The 15,911-nt window shown below is 39.2% G+C and overlaps 1 protein-coding gene across 1 annotated transcript; it reads left to right on the top strand.

Moving 5' to 3' along the window:
- Positions 1 to 481: 481 nt before the first annotated feature.
- On the top strand, positions 482 to 15,911 carry LOC139122509 (uncharacterized). Its single transcript, XM_070687966.1, has 2 exons — positions 482 to 597; positions 11,857 to 15,911. The coding sequence occupies exon 2, from the start codon at positions 11,984 to 11,986 to the stop codon at positions 13,424 to 13,426; it is 1,443 nt and encodes a 480-aa protein (XP_070544067.1). The 5' UTR covers positions 482 to 597; positions 11,857 to 11,983; the 3' UTR covers positions 13,427 to 15,911.

The following is a 15,911-nucleotide window of genomic DNA, read 5'->3' as shown; positions in this document are numbered from 1 at the left end:
GATAGATAGATAGATAGATAGATAGATAGATAGATAGATAGATAGATAGATAGATAGATAGATAGATAGATAGAAAAATATGTCAGTAAGTAGGTCAGTAGGCGGACAGACAGGTGGGAAAGTATGTGCGTTCGTATTTACGTACATTGATCTGGATGTTGATGGATGGATGAACGGACAGATAGATAAAATTTCGAATAATTTTTTTAACCTAAATTTCACAAGTTTTGATTATGTGGCATTTGTTCAAGGAATTGCCGTTTTAAAAGTTTTACGACAGCAGGAATCCAATAAAGACAGATAAAGGTGGGAAATGGTTGGTCTGATGACGTGCGTACTGGTCAGAGATGTAAATTACAAGTGGTCAATGGGATAAGTGAAGTTGTTTGATTCTAGAAAGATGACACGCAACATCAAAGGCCACATTCCCCCCGGAAAAGCTGCTTCTAGAATTTCACCCATCGACGTCAGTGTCAGTAAGAGTCGCAAGGCATCTTGGGTAAGTATGCTGACATTCTGGGGGCACATGGGATGGGAAGTTTTGCTGCTCAACCCCGGAACCAGAATTTCGTCCAGACTACTCGGACATAGGGGAAGGTAAGTGGCCAGAATTGGATAAAGTATGAAGGGTACGATTATGTTTTTTCCCAACTGAAAATTTCGTACATCCCTTCTTGCAGTCCGTCCTCAAAAACCTAAGAACAGAATTTCTGAAGCTGCGTTCGCTTTGCGAACGGCGACAAGTTGAAAGCGTTCCTGAAATTCCTATACTGAATTCTTCCCAATATCTTTAGATAGGATGATGTTTTTCCTTTTTATCCAACACCAGCTTGATTAAAATGTTGCTTTTAAACCTGGAAACTTAATAAATTAGACCCTTAATATGATAAAGAGCGCATTTCGGGAAAAAATCTCTCAAACTAGCCAGAAAGTTCGAATTGATGGAACGGAAATTGTGTATACAGACATTACGTAAAACTGATAAGGGACCGGACGAAGGCGAATACAAATAGTGCATTTGTAGAGTTCGTCGTCTTCTTACCATACAAACTGTTGCCTATCATATGACTAGCTGCCTGAAAAGTTCAATTGATTCTACTTGACCGAGAGTTTCATAAAGGAAAACCGGTAACGGATGCAATAACTGGCTTCATACTCGTATGAGTGATCAGTGCACAGTGGTGCATCGCATATCCCAGCAGTTTGTCCCGATCATTGATTCTGTCAAGTTGATGGGTTTCATCACATGCACTGAAAGACATGTACTTTTGGCCATTTCTGCACACCAAGTACGCTGTCTTTCAGCTCTTGGTTTAATGAAAGTTGCAATTCCGAATCCTGTATCGTGAATTTGCATTTTGCGGTAGACGATTGTTTGTTGAGTATTGAGATAACGGTTAAGTGTGTGTTACTGTGTATTTGTGATTAGAACCATACCTCGGGGGTCATGAGGTCACTCGACCGCAACGAAGATGCATTGCGTTGGTCACTTAACCGGCGTAACCATCTGGAGTTACAACGAGTTCAAGGTTTAGCATTAAATTAATTTACATGCAGTATTGAAAGTAAATGAAGCTTCTAATTTGCACCATGCGGTTTTTAAAGCAAGAAGTCTGGGGAACACTTACTGATCTATTGCACTTATGGATCATGTTTCTTAATCTCTCATGTCAATCGGATTTCCTTGTCTTACTATGCTTTTTACGAAAAAAATGAACAACTTGTATTGGGACAGGGTTCAGCTGGCGCATAGTGGCGTGTGTGTTTACTATTCGCTTGAGTGTGGACCCTGGTATTTCAGCCTCGTCCTCTACAGGGATTTAATGAGATGTTTTACATTGTCCTAAGTGATGTATAATTCAAAATCGATTAGGGAAATTTCTACTTCATGCTTATATTTGTTTGAGATGAAGCGGCCAATTATAATTCGATATCGCGGATACTTGTGTTTTGACACTATCAGCCTGAATCCTGCCTAGGTTCTCTCGTTCAATGGTCAACATTTCAAGCCAGAACGCAGTATCAGATGGCTAGAATTACGCGGCAGAGAAGGGACGTTGTTTTCATGTTAGTTATCAAAATGTTGCTGAAAAATTCTTCACAAAAATTACTATTTGAAACGACACATCTAAATATAATTCATGAGAGGTTATCTCTTTTCTGTGCACTTGCATTTGCCATAGCATCCAGTCCGAATAATTTAGGTCTCAATAGTTGAATTAATGAGGTCGCACACTTGACCGAGAGAGAGTTCATAACATTTTCATGTATCTTCACTAGCTCCGACACAACAAGCTTCGTTTGTACTTTCAGATTAAGACTCTCGATATATTCTTCTCCGTCGTTAAAACCATTACGACCTTATCTGTTTTCTCAACATGGTTCCGTCTGCTTTATATTTAGATATTTTCGCCAGGGTTGCGTAAATTAATGCATGTGTGTCAATTCGCCATTCTGGAATTCTACATAAATACATAGGCAGTAGCATTGCATCAAAGTGTTGAATCCTTTAAATGTCAAGATGTCAACATTTTAACAACTTTGCATCCAATATCAATTTAAGATATGTCTTTACAAAATTTATCGCAATGAACAATTATAAAGGGCCCGGATCAGAAAACTAGATGTCGATGTCAGCAAGATTCTAAATTAATCGTGTGGTGTCATGTAAAACGGATCCATAATGTGGGTCAAAGGTCGCACCTCTACGAAAGGCAACATGCATGTACACTTCTACAAACTCTTGTTTGAATTTGCTTCAAGTACTGCGTGGATTTTAAAAAGTTCATTTTCATTGATAATAAATTATGTTATATGGTTCGAACAGTTTTCAGTTCCTATGTGGTCATACAGCAAACCAAGTTTACATCAATTTATATTTTTGTCCCAAACGATTGGTTAGCTGAAAGCGAGGGTAATATTTTTGTAAAAGCTCTTGAGTAATCCGTTTTACAGGAGAGAATGAGAAAATTCCAGCTTTTTAAATATTGCATAGAGTATTTGACCAATTCTGGGATAATTGCATATAGGGAAACATTATCTAAGTTATGCTTCTGTCGGGAAACTATTTACCAAAGATATTGAGTAAAAAGATCACCTTCGAACAAATACAAAAGGCTTATAATTAGCAACATGTACAATGAGGAAAGAGTCTGCGTGTAGCTTTCTGCCACCTAATACTAGTTTATTATCTCAAAATAGTTCCAGTAGGGATTTTATAGTAATTGGGACTTTGCATAACAATGCAGGAGTTAGTTTATTTGATCATGCGAGCAATTTCTAACATATCGTTGAATTCATTTTATTTGTATATTTATGTAGCAATTGAGCTTTGAGCTGCTAAGTTTGATTAAATTGATAAATAACTTCCTGGAGATGGGATACGCTTATTCTTAATCAAAATTAGGGTAACATATTCAAATTATATATTTTTTAAAATGTTTCTTCAAACCCTTTTTCTCGTTTCGTCAGATGGTTTTAAAATGTGATTTGCAGATTTTAGAGGTCGTTCCGGTCATTTTTTTAAATGATGTCGAAGTTTTATATATGTATGACAAATTCGCTTATTTTTGCTTCTCCCTCTAATTTCTTTTTTCAATAATTGGCTAATAGCTTTCCAGCGTATCTCCATTGTATTGTATTGTACAAATGAATGTGAAATTTGCCAGGGTAATATTGTCTTAGGGGAGCGCTGTTAAAACTTCATATCCTCATATTTCAAATTTGTTTGTTTGTCGGCTTTTGGGTCACTTGCAACTGAGGATGTCCTGCGGTTTGAATATGGTACGGTATTCAACGCTGTCATATAAATACGATTACCTCGAAGATAACCGAAGCCGAATACAAATATTTATGTGTATCATATTGGCTACACGTGGCCTAATTTACAATAATTTTCCGTTTCATGTTAGAATCGGGTTCCATATCAAAGGGACAAGTCAATATCATGTTAAGTTATTACCATTTCTATACGGGGTTGCCATTCATTCGATATAAAAAAAACTTGTCGAGGAATTCTGTAGTCGAACAAGGAAGGAAAATTAATCGCAATTTTCACACAAATAGGCATTATTTCGAACTCTTTTCATAAAAAAACGCGAAGTTGTCGAAAGGAAACACTCAAATGAACGCTAAAGCCGCAAAAAGCATCTTACTCCATCTAAAAAATCTGCCTATGTCTAAAGACAACAATTAGCGTCCACCTCTTTTTCTAATCACAGCCTTCCACTGAACGTTTTATAAAGGTCCACTTAACCTTGTATCCAACCAGAGCTTTCAATGTATAATTACACTAACATCTATTTATGATACACTGTACAGTTCAGCATTCCTAGACATCCTTGGTTTATCACTACACAGTAATTTGATGACGTCAGAATGTTTACATATAATCTATGATAACATGGAACTGTTCAATGAGGATGCAGTGTCATAATTTATGTATAATTTGGTGGCGTTCAGTGGCATGTCAATTATTCGTGGAGTCCAAGGGATTTGGTGATGTATTCCTCGGCATGTTAAAAGTTGCTTTTCTGTAACAGTTGTGAGAAAATGTGCTGACACGGTAGTTATTATTAAACCAAATTCTAATATTATCCGATACTTTAATACTTTAATAAGTTTGCAACTTGTAATTACTCAAATTGATTTGTAATATTTTCTGGTATTACAGAGGTAAAGTTATGTCCACTTGTACTACAGAAAATTATCTTCCCTTAACTGCCAGCATTTTGATATAAATCACCGTGTTAAATGTGGATTTCATCTTCATGAAAATTGTTAAGCAATTGTTAATTGTTAATGGATAGTGGCGTTATCTTCATTTGTGGGGCAAAGACTTGGTAACATTCGTCGTTACATTGCTGGTTAAAATTACACAGCTAATGATCTGTATCATTCAAATCGTCGTAATGTTTTGTCATGGTAACAGTTAATCTCCATAGTGATGACACAGAAAAAGTCAACTGCTACAGGGTCGACTAATTCTCTTCACTGCTCCCGTCATATAGATTTGAATGATAAAACACTCCGTTGTGATGATACGTCCTGGTATTATAGCTAAACTTCATTATCAGCTATGTCACTTACAAAGTCAAATGTGGTAATTTTATTTGTGCATTTAAATTTGCAATTTATTTGTCACTCACTGTCCGGCTTCAAATGTCATCCGTGAACTTTTGACTCTGTGTCGCATAATATATGGCAGTTTAACTATCGTCACAAAATTTAATACCACTGGGTCATTAGGTCACACAGTCATATATAGGGCCCTTAAATGTTAAAACGTGCGAATTAACATAAAATCCTGCGTTTACCAATGGCGGCGTCGTAAATTGTACGTAGTTGCATTTCAGCTTCTGTCTGTGCACATTTTCCAGCCTCAGAATTCTCATCAAACTTGCTTCATGATATTTGGTATTCGCATCAAATATCTGATTAGATACAACATTACAGCACTTATGAGTCTTGAACAGACCGTACACAAATTAGGATGTACTTCTGGATCTCCTGACGAGAACATTTTACGATGCTGGTTCGAATCATATGGCAGATTTATCGTGGACTTATACAATCAAGTACTTCTGATATGCTATAGTATGAGCAAACATTTAAAGTATGTACGTTTCCCATGTACTCCAAACTCAACTATTTCGTCCTAAAATCTTGACGTTGATGTTTTAATTAATTTTGACAGTTTATCTTGAAGATAATTTTAAACTTTAATATCCTCTATATGTCTGTGTTTATCTCTCTCTCTCTTCGTCTCTCTGTCTCTCTGTCTCTGTCTGTCTGTCTGTCTGTCTGTCTGTCTGTCTCTCTCTCTCTCTCTCTCTCTCTCTCTCTCTCTCTCTCTCTCTCTCTCTCTCTCTCTCTCTCTCTCTCTCTCTCTCTCTCTCTATATAAACACACGCTTATATAGTGTCCATAAAATATTGCAACGTTTCACGACATTGTGTCAACAACATTCGTGTTATTGCATGTACCTTTAAGGTCAAGGCCATGCATGCATACATGCATGCATACATACATGCATACATACATACATGCATACATACATACTGTTACGTGCAGAGAAAACGAACAAAAAGGGTGAACTCAGCAGTTAACGTTTAAACAAAATTTATTACAAAAATAAACTAATTGCTAAGTCAGGGATAGAGTACAAGCTTTAAAAGTGTACAGACTACTTATCTCAGCTGGGACGGCAAAGCTCCAGTCTCAGAGTTGTAACAGTCAGTCGGATGAATGAACAGTCCTTTGGCTTGCAGGCTTGAAGCTGCACAAAGTCCACAGTATAAATCCAGCGTTGGCAGTGAAGGTCTTGAAAAGTCTTGAGAATGACTACTGCTGGAGTTTAGTAACACACAAGAGACACGATCCCAAAAGTCTGACTGGAAGCTGAGCACGTCCCTTTATAAAGGCATATAAGAACAATCTAGAACTTTTATTGACATGCTAATTACTGTTCTAAAATTATCTCCCTTACACAACTAATCAACTTTCCAGAACATTCCAAACATGACTAATTGAATTCAAGGTTGTTAGGTCATCAAGGGCAGTGACCTTGAGAATGTTCTAGACTAATTGAACTCAGGTCATGATGAGTGTGGGGGAAATGACCTACATAACACACCCCCTCTTCAAAAAAGAAAATTTTTCAAAGAAAAATCTTTCTTTTACAAATGTAATCTTGAAAAGGATTTAAGTACTCAAATTTTGTTTTACTCTAAAGTAAAATTTCTTGAAAGTGAACAACAATAAACTCTAAATACGAGAGAGACAGTCTGCAATTAAATTGTCTCTGCCTTGATATGTCTAATGTCAAGATTAAACTCCTGTAACATTAAACTCCATCTTAGCAATCTCTGATTTTTGCCTTTAAATTTCTCACCCTGTCCTACAGTATGTCCGAGGTAAGTTACCCTCGCCCAACCAAACTCAGATTTGGCAAGGTTGACAGTCAACATTGCTTTACTCAGTCTCTCAAAGAACTTCCGCATGAGCTTGATGTGTTCTTCCCAGGTGTCACTATACAGGACGACGTCGTCAACGTAGGCTGCACACCCGTCTAGCCCGGATATGACGTCGTTGATCATCCGTTGGAACGTTGCCGGAGAGTTCTTCATTCCGAATGGCATCACCTTGTACTGGAACAATCCGTCTGGTGTAACAAGGCGGATATTTCACGAGCACGATCCGTCAGAGGGACTTGCCAAATCCCTTCAGTAGGTCAAATTTTGTCACATACTTGGCTTTTCCCACTCGGTCGATGCAGTCATCAATCCTCGGGATTGGGAAAGTGTCTGTCTTTGTTAAAGTGTTGACCTTCCTAAAGTCCGTGCACATACGATAACTGTGATCTGATTTGGGAACAAGTATGCACGGCGAACTCCAGTTACTTTTACTGGGTTCAATAAAGTCATTGTCCAGCAGGTATTTGACTTCTTCCTGGAGATATTTTGCTTTTGTTGGATTCAGTCTGTATGGATGTTGTGTTACAGGCTTACTGTCCCCAACATCAACGTCGTGATAGATGACGTTCGTCCTCGTTGGAACATCTTGAAACAGGTGTTTATATTCTTGGAGCAGTTCTTTCACCTGTTGTTGTTGTTCTGGCTGGAGGTGTGCCAACTTTGTAGACTCCAGCTTCTCCAGGATTTCTGAGTTCTGAAGCTTGACCGAGCCCAGCTTTGAGTTTAGAGTATTTTCACTCAAGTCAGTTTCAGTATCACTATCTTCATAATGGTTTGAACTGACTGCACTGACAGGCTGAGTTATAGTAGGATTATCCCTATCCAAATATGGCTTAAGCATATTTATGTGACATAGCTGTTTTTGTTTTCGCCTGTCAGGTGTTATTATGATGTAATTTAAATCACTCAATTTCTTATCAATTAGGTATGGCCCAAAGTAACGAGCATGGAGTGGTTTGCCAGAATTGGAAGTAGAACAAGAACTTTTGACCTGGTTCAAACTTCCGTTTTGAGGTGCTTTTATCATATTTGGTTTTCATTGACTGCTGAGATGACTCAAGATTTTCTCTGGCTAATTCACATGCTTTAGAGAGTTTCGTACGAAAATCTGACACATATTGCAAAATATTCAGACAATCATCATCGTCTGATAGGAATTTCTCTTTAACGAGCTTAAGTGGGCCACGGACTGTATGTCCAAATACAAGCTCAAATGGGCTAAAACCAAGAGACTCTTGAATTGACTCTCTAACAGCAAAGAGCAGAAAATGAATTCCTTCATCCCACTGCTTCTCTGTGTCAAAACAGTAGGTCCTAATCATGTTTTTCAAAGTTTGATGAAATCGCTCAAGAGCACCCTGACTTTCTGGATGATAGGCGGATGACCTATACTGTTTAATGCCTAGCTGATCCATTACTTGTTGAAAAATACCAGACATAAAGTTGGAGCCTTGATCGGACTGGACACATTTAGGGAGGCCAAATAAAGTGAAAAATTTGACTAAAGCTCTCACTATAGTCTTTGTCTTTATATTTCTCAGTGGTATGGCTTCTGGGAACCGGGTTGATGTACACATAATTGTCAACATATACTCATTTCCTGATCTTGTTTTTGGTAGGGGCCCAACACAGTCTATTAGTATCCTACTAAATGGTTCTTGAAATGCAGGAATTGGTTGTAAAGGGGCCTTTGGAATAGTCTGATTTGGCTTTCCTACCATTTGACATGTGTGACAAGTTTTACAGAAATGTGCTACATCCTGCCTGAGATTAGGCCAATAAAAGTGACTGAGAATTTTATGATAAGTTTTCCTGACTCCTAAGTGACCAGCCCAGGGGGTTTCATGGGCCAGGCGCAATATTTCAGCACGATAGGGCTTTGGAACCACAATTTGATGTTTTATAGCCCAATCGTCATCAACCAAAACATCTGGAGGTCTCCATTTACGCATGAGAATACCAGATTTTGTATAATAGGAAACAGAGCTATCTGAAGTTTTACCTTCATCATCTACCCTGTCAAACAAAGACAAAATATCTGGGTCTTTGTGTTGTTCTGCAATGAGATTTGATCTAGAAAATGTCTGACTTTGGTCAGCAGAAGTTTTACTGGAAGTTTCAAATCCACGAGGGATAACGGAATGATCCGTGTCAAACACCTGACTGAGAAAGGTGTCATTTAAGTCAACGTCTGTGACATTATTTTTGAGAGTATTTTGATTCTCGGAAGTTTTCTTTGACATGGCTCGAGTAATTGCACACGAAGGAAATAAATCGGGTATCTCTTGTTCAATTGGCTCTGGATCCTGATCTAAACTTGGATTATCAGTCACAAGTGGATTAGTAATGACCTTGTCCCCAGCAAGGTCGTTTCCAAGAAGAAGGTGAATCCCTTCAAAAGGCAAAAAAGGCCTAATACCTAAAGTCACAGGTCCAGAAACAAAGTCCGAAGACAAATAGACATTATGGAGAGGAACAGGAATGTAGTCATTGCAATCTACCCCCTTAATAAGAACTTTAGAACCTGAAAATGACTTTTCAGAAAACGGCAGGGTATCTGCCAACAAAAGAGACTGGGAAGCCCCGGTATCTCTTAAAATTTTGACAGGGGTAGCGGAAGAAAAATCACTAGAAAGTGATATAAAACCATCGTGAATAAATGGTTCGAAAATACCCATAATGCTATCTTGAGAAGAATTGACCTTGACCTCATTAATTGGGGATGAGAGGGATTTAACCTCAGAAAATGTGTTGCACACATTATTAGACTCTAATCGAGTTGATGAAGAAATAAAGCCGGTGGGCTTAGATCCACTTTGACTACTTTGACCTTCACGTTTTCTTTTCAATTTGAAACAATCTGACATTAAATGGCCGTCTTTCTTACAATAATTACAAGAAAGTGTACCGAACTGTTTGTCAGAAGGAGATTGAGACTTGGGATCTGATGATGTGGGAGTGTTACTTGAATTTTGTGAACTGTTGTCATTTGATTTTCTCCTGTCCTTTGAGAAATTCTTGGATGAAAAGGAGGAGTTAAATTTACCTGCATTGTTTCTGTATGAAAAGGACTGGGATGGTTTGCTGAGAAAGGAAGATTTGTGGGTCAATGAATAATCATCGGCCAAACGTGCAGCAACCTCCAATGTATCTGCCTTTTGTTCATTGATAAATGTCTTGATGTCACTCCGGATGCACCTTTTAAATTCCTCAATCAAAACAAGCTGTCGTAATTTGTCATAATTCTGACTGACCTTTTCCGAAGAACACCAACGATCAAACAGTTGTTCTTTTGTTCGAGCAAATTCAACATAAGTTTGATCCTTCACCTTCTCACAATCCCTAAATTTCTGACGGTAAGCTTCAGGCACCAACTCATAGCCCTTGAGAATTAATTCCTTCACAGAATCATAATCTGAAGCCTGCTCTACTGACAACTGAATGTAAATTTCTCTGGCTTTACCCACCAAAGCACTCTGCAAAAGCATAGACCAGGACTCCTTAGGCCAATTCAGACTCTGAGCAATTTTCTCAAAATGAGGAAATATTTATCAACATCCTTTTCTTGGAAAGGGGGAACTAACCTGAAATGCTTAGTGATGTCAAACTTGTCTGAAGGGAAGAATTTTCCTGACTGTCCAAGCTCTAAACGTCTCATTTCTAACTGTAGTCGATGTTCTTCCAATTCTCTCTCCTTTTCTCTCTGTCTTTCTTCCATTTGTAATTCTTTGTCTTTCATTTGTAATTTTTCCTTTTCTAATTCCAATTTCTTAAGCTCCAAATCTGCCTGTATTTCTAATTCTAATTTTTTGAGTTCGAAGGAAGACTCAGGCTCATAATCTTTTAAGGCAGACTCTTCAAAATGGCCAGAATTAACTAAATGTTTTGCAATCTTGAACTGAATTTCTCGCTTGCGCATAGATCTTTTGACATCTACTTTAAGGAAATTTGCCAGTGCTATGAGGTTGTCTTTTCTGAGGGAATTAAATGTGTCCTGATCAAGGTCATCCATAAATTCGTCTGGCTTGAATTCCGCCATGATTGAATTTCGCTGAGTTCACAGTATACAGTAGTTTTGAAAAGGCTGTCAAAATGTTGTCAAACGGCTCAAAATATTCGTATCCCGGACAAGCCCCCAATTTGTTACGTGCAGAGAAACGAACAAAAGGGTGAACTCAGCAGTTAACGTTTAAACAAAATTTATTACAAAAATAAAACTAATTGCTAAGTCAGGGATAGAGTACAAGCTTTAAAAGTGTACAGACTACTTATCTCAGCTGGGACGGCAAAGCTCCAGTCTCAGAGTTGTAACAGTCAGTCGGATGAATGAACAGTCCTTTGGCTTGCAGGCTTGAAGCTGCACAAAGTCCACAGTATAAATCCAGCGTTGGCAGTGAAGGTCTTGAAAAGTCTTGAGAATGACTACTGCTGGAGTTTAGTAACACACAAGAGACACGATCCCAAAAGTCTGACTGGAAGCTGAGCACGTCCCTTTTATAAAGGCATATAAGAACAATCTAGAACTTTTATTGACATGCTAATTACTGTTCTAAAATTATCTCCCTTACACAACTAATCAACTTTCCAGAACATTCCAAACATGACTAATTGAATTCAAGGTTGTGAGGTCATCAAGGGCAGTGACCTTGAGAATGTTCTAGACTAATTGAACTCAGGTCATGATGAGTGTGGGGGAAATGACATACATACATACATACATACATACATACATACATACATACATACATACATACATACATACATACATACATACATACATACATACATAGTGTAATGAAACTAGCATCAGCATCCAACAAAGTTTGTAATATTACATATTTCAATTAGTATAATGTGTTGAATATCATTTCACTTTCTTCAGGCGGTCGCAGATGTCGGGAGTGAAGTGATTCTACACAAGACTACTCAAAACCCAACTCAATCCAAGTAACCAAAACAACTAGCAAAACGAGGAAACCAAAACATCCTTGTTTTCCGGGCGACGCAAAATGCTAATAACGCCCATTGATGCTAGAGAAAGAAGTATTGAAGAACTGACGGGAAGCAGACCGGCACGTGGTACTCGTATGTACATAAGACAACGCAGGAGCGATCCTGACTTTCGAGACGACACATACAGCGACGAATTTGGCGAGATGCCGATAGGTGCGCCTCAGAGAGCAAGGGGTCCCAAGCCCTTTCGACCAGTTTCTGCCCCAAAGCAGAGAGTGCCTCAGAATCAGCCAGCTGCTGCTTCCGCTAGCGGTGGAGACCCTACATCTCCTTTAAGTCAATATACGGAAAGTGGTATGGTCGAGGGTGGTAGTACCATGAAACCATGGCTGTCTCCTTGGGAGGAGGCCCTACAACACCCAGCAGGAGTTGTGGGGGACACCAGACACGCCCATCCAATGAAGCAGTACAGACCAGAACAAGTACCCGCAACGTCGCCCACACAGCAGAAAGATTTCAAGAGAATCGGCGCGTCGGTCGGTCCCCACAACCGTTCAAGGAGCATGCCTGAGACACCCACAAAACCACTAGTGAAAAGCCGCGAGTTGGTGACCCAGACTGGCGGGAGGAAAGCGCGTGGAGCGGTGATGTTTGACAGGATGAAGAAACGCTCCGAGGCGTTTGTCGTGGATGAAAACAACGTGGCTGACACGACAGATCACTACGCTAAGATGAGAATGCAAGTGTTGCAACAAGCTCGACCACGTTTCCCGTCACCTCCTCCGCATGTCGGTACAGGTTACACGCCAGTCTCACGTACCACTGTTGACAGAGGACCCAGCAAACCTTACAAGCTATCCATCGCGGGACAGAAGACGCCTTGGGAAGCGGCCGAGTCGAATCCTGTTGGGTCTGTTGAAGAAGCTTTCTTCCAAAGCAGAAAACCTAGAGCTCCCGACGGGTCATTGGTTCAAAATGTTCAAGACGCCGCGCGTACCAAAGCGGAGAGAAGCGCCTATGTACACGATGCATGGGCTCGTACACCTTACGACGACCCCGATCATCCCGGCCAATTAAGCTTCAATCTCGCGCCCAGGGTTACGTCTGTTCCCCGCGTGAGGCTGGGCTCTCAACCATACGTTAACGACTTCAACCGGAAACCCCAAGGATGGTACGATGAATTTGATGGAGAGTCTGTCGACGCCGGCGATAGCCACTCTCTGCCCAGAACCCGCCATCGTCCTCCAACCGACTTCAACCCGAGACCGAAGTCGTGGGCTCCGAATGTCCATGCTCAAGTAAAAGCAGAGTATCATTATGAAGAGCACGATGAGGAAGAACCAGTGGAACATCTAAAGCCAGTCAGAATGACCGCCAAAAAGTTCGATCGTCCACAGTACGCAGATCGAAGAAGAACCAGATCAGCCGGCAAGGTTCGCCCTGTGGCCGGGCCAAAAATCTGGAACCCGTCAATGCTAGAAGAAACTGGCGATTTATGAAGTTGGACCATCCAAGAACTAAAACAGGTGACTTCAAATAAAGACGAAAACACTACGAGGATGTCGAATGAAATTTTAGACTAGAAATGCTGCAAGTCCGTACCAAAGCATTTGACGAAGCAATAATAATTTGAGTCCATGTCCAAACCTTTCGAGATATTGAAATGTTCTTACGCCAAACACAAATCAAATCTACTATATTTGAAAGTATAGACACTGTTGAAAATTAAAATTTATGACGTATTAGAAATTGTCAATCGTGTGATAAAAAGACAATAAGAGAATTCTTTACAAGCTTTTCACGCTGAAAACAAAACTGAGCTTCTTGAGAAGTTTTCCATACAAATAGTTTTAACAGTGCCTGTATTCGAAAGTTAAAAATGGCAGTATTCGAAAGCGTCTTGTGTGAGTTTATTACAGTTTTATGTCAATTGAATGCAAGTTTTGCTCTCAAATTCGAAATTCAAAGAATGTATGGAGAGCAAACATACTCGAAAATATCAGCAAGATCACATATGACTGTGACAGTTCAGTTACTTTGGGAGCCGTGTATGACACCTGGACGTGCTTCTATGCCGTGCTATTATGATATCAAGGGGATGTCACATGACGGCCATCACAGTCTCCTATTGGCCATTGACAGAATTTGTTTTAGCTCATGCATTTTTACCGAATTCTCTTCTCATTACCTACACAGTGTATGTCAAATCTGTTCCTTTATGTACCCCCGTGTGGTTAAAACAGTTTACCTAGCATGAATTTATTGACCATCCGTTCTGCTGCAAAAATTGTCATTTCGTAGTAGTAGTAACACAAAGTAAATAGATCTTTTCTTCCATAAGCGCATACAATTTATCTATCATTGTTTAGTCCGAATGAATCAACCTCCAGAGATAATTTCCTTCTGGGTGAGCACCATTGTCAACTAAAACAACGTGTATTTGAAATATGCTGCTCAATTGTATTTGACTGATGTATTTTAACTTGTGTTTTCATTTATAATACCTATCCCAGCTTCTTCTTATTTGGTTCAAAATTATACTTGGATACTATCGTACCTTATAAGTCCACTATTTATTATTTTCATACAGAATCCACTGATATTTCTTTTCCGCACAAATTTCTAGAGTCTGATTCTAGCAAGACGGTTTGGTAAACTCCACTTGCTGTACTCATGCTTTGTAATTCACGTTTGCATATTGACCTTTGTGTTCCTGCCAGTGGTCAGTCTCTCCAAAGATATCATGCAGATTCAACAAATAACGACAAAAATGTAGATTGTTTTCAATTATTGCTACATAAAAAACGTACATCGCAAATTTGAGAATAACCTGAAGTAGAATGTAGTGTGTCCTTAGTATATGATGAGTTTCTCTAGTGGTGTAGTAGTTAACAGAAATAGGATGTAGCTAGCACGCATATTGACGGGTGCCAAACAAAAACAAAATTAAAAACGTCAAATCTTATATGTAGGGTCTTGATTTGTAGATGGTTAACGTATGCAAGTTGGAACTAGTCAATTGACTAAGTATTGAATAAATTAGTTGGACTTTATTGTTTTGTACACTCAGATAAAAAACACATCATCACAACAACCCGGCATGTATGGATGTCGGTCTTGCAAAGTCTTCATCTAGAGAGAATTGTGCTTGTTTTCAAGAGATTTTTCCTTTTTTATCGAGAGATATTTTAGCGCGAATGCTTGTGTGGTTTACTCTTCAATTGCCCAAGGTGCTGTTTTAATTCGGCCTGGCTCACAGCGTCCCGGATACCATACAGCTAAATCAGACACGGTGTATACGTCACAGGTTATCATATTGATGGACAGCCAATCAACCATCTGAACGATAATGACGTCAAAACAACTTCTGGCGAGCTGATGTCGTCACTATAAAGCGGGACAATATGAGAGAGAACTCTTAAACGAAAACATTACCCAACTCGTCCTTCCAACACGCCAAAACAATACGTTTGCCACAACAATTGTGCAACGTAGTCCAAATGAACTTCTCCGTCCATCCGTATATGTCACTGGAGATGAATTGTGGTTAAGGATCCTCGCAACACAGAATTTTTGTGCGTCCGAGGGTTGGAAGGTCGTTTCATGCGGTATGGTATCCCTCGTCCCATGAAGATATTTCCATCCAGTGCTGGAGGCTGATTAATACAACGGTTGTTCAGCGGAACGGAATGGGATCGGTTTGTCGTATGGTATCCTCGTTGAACGAGGTTTCTCCATCCCGAGCTGGGGAATAAAACCTTGATTAACTACAGAACTTCGGTCGCTCGAGCGAAGTTTTAGTAGAAAAAAGACTATAAATTTTGCCATATTTTCTTATGTTTTTTATTTTCGCATTTACATTTGAGAAACTTAGGAAGTTTAATGTACATAATTAGTTTTAAGTTGAGATTGAATTTTGCTTTTTGTTTCAATTTTATTTGCTGTGTTGCAGCGAAGTATTAAAACTGCTGATTTGTGATAAAA

Source organism: Ptychodera flava, chromosome 22 (assembly GCF_041260155.1).
Source record: "Ptychodera flava strain L36383 chromosome 22, AS_Pfla_20210202, whole genome shotgun sequence".
In the NCBI taxonomy this organism is placed as follows: Eukaryota; Metazoa; Hemichordata; class Enteropneusta; family Ptychoderidae; genus Ptychodera; species Ptychodera flava.
Note: the sequence above shows the minus strand (reverse complement) of the source record. Positions and strands in the feature narration are given on the sequence as shown.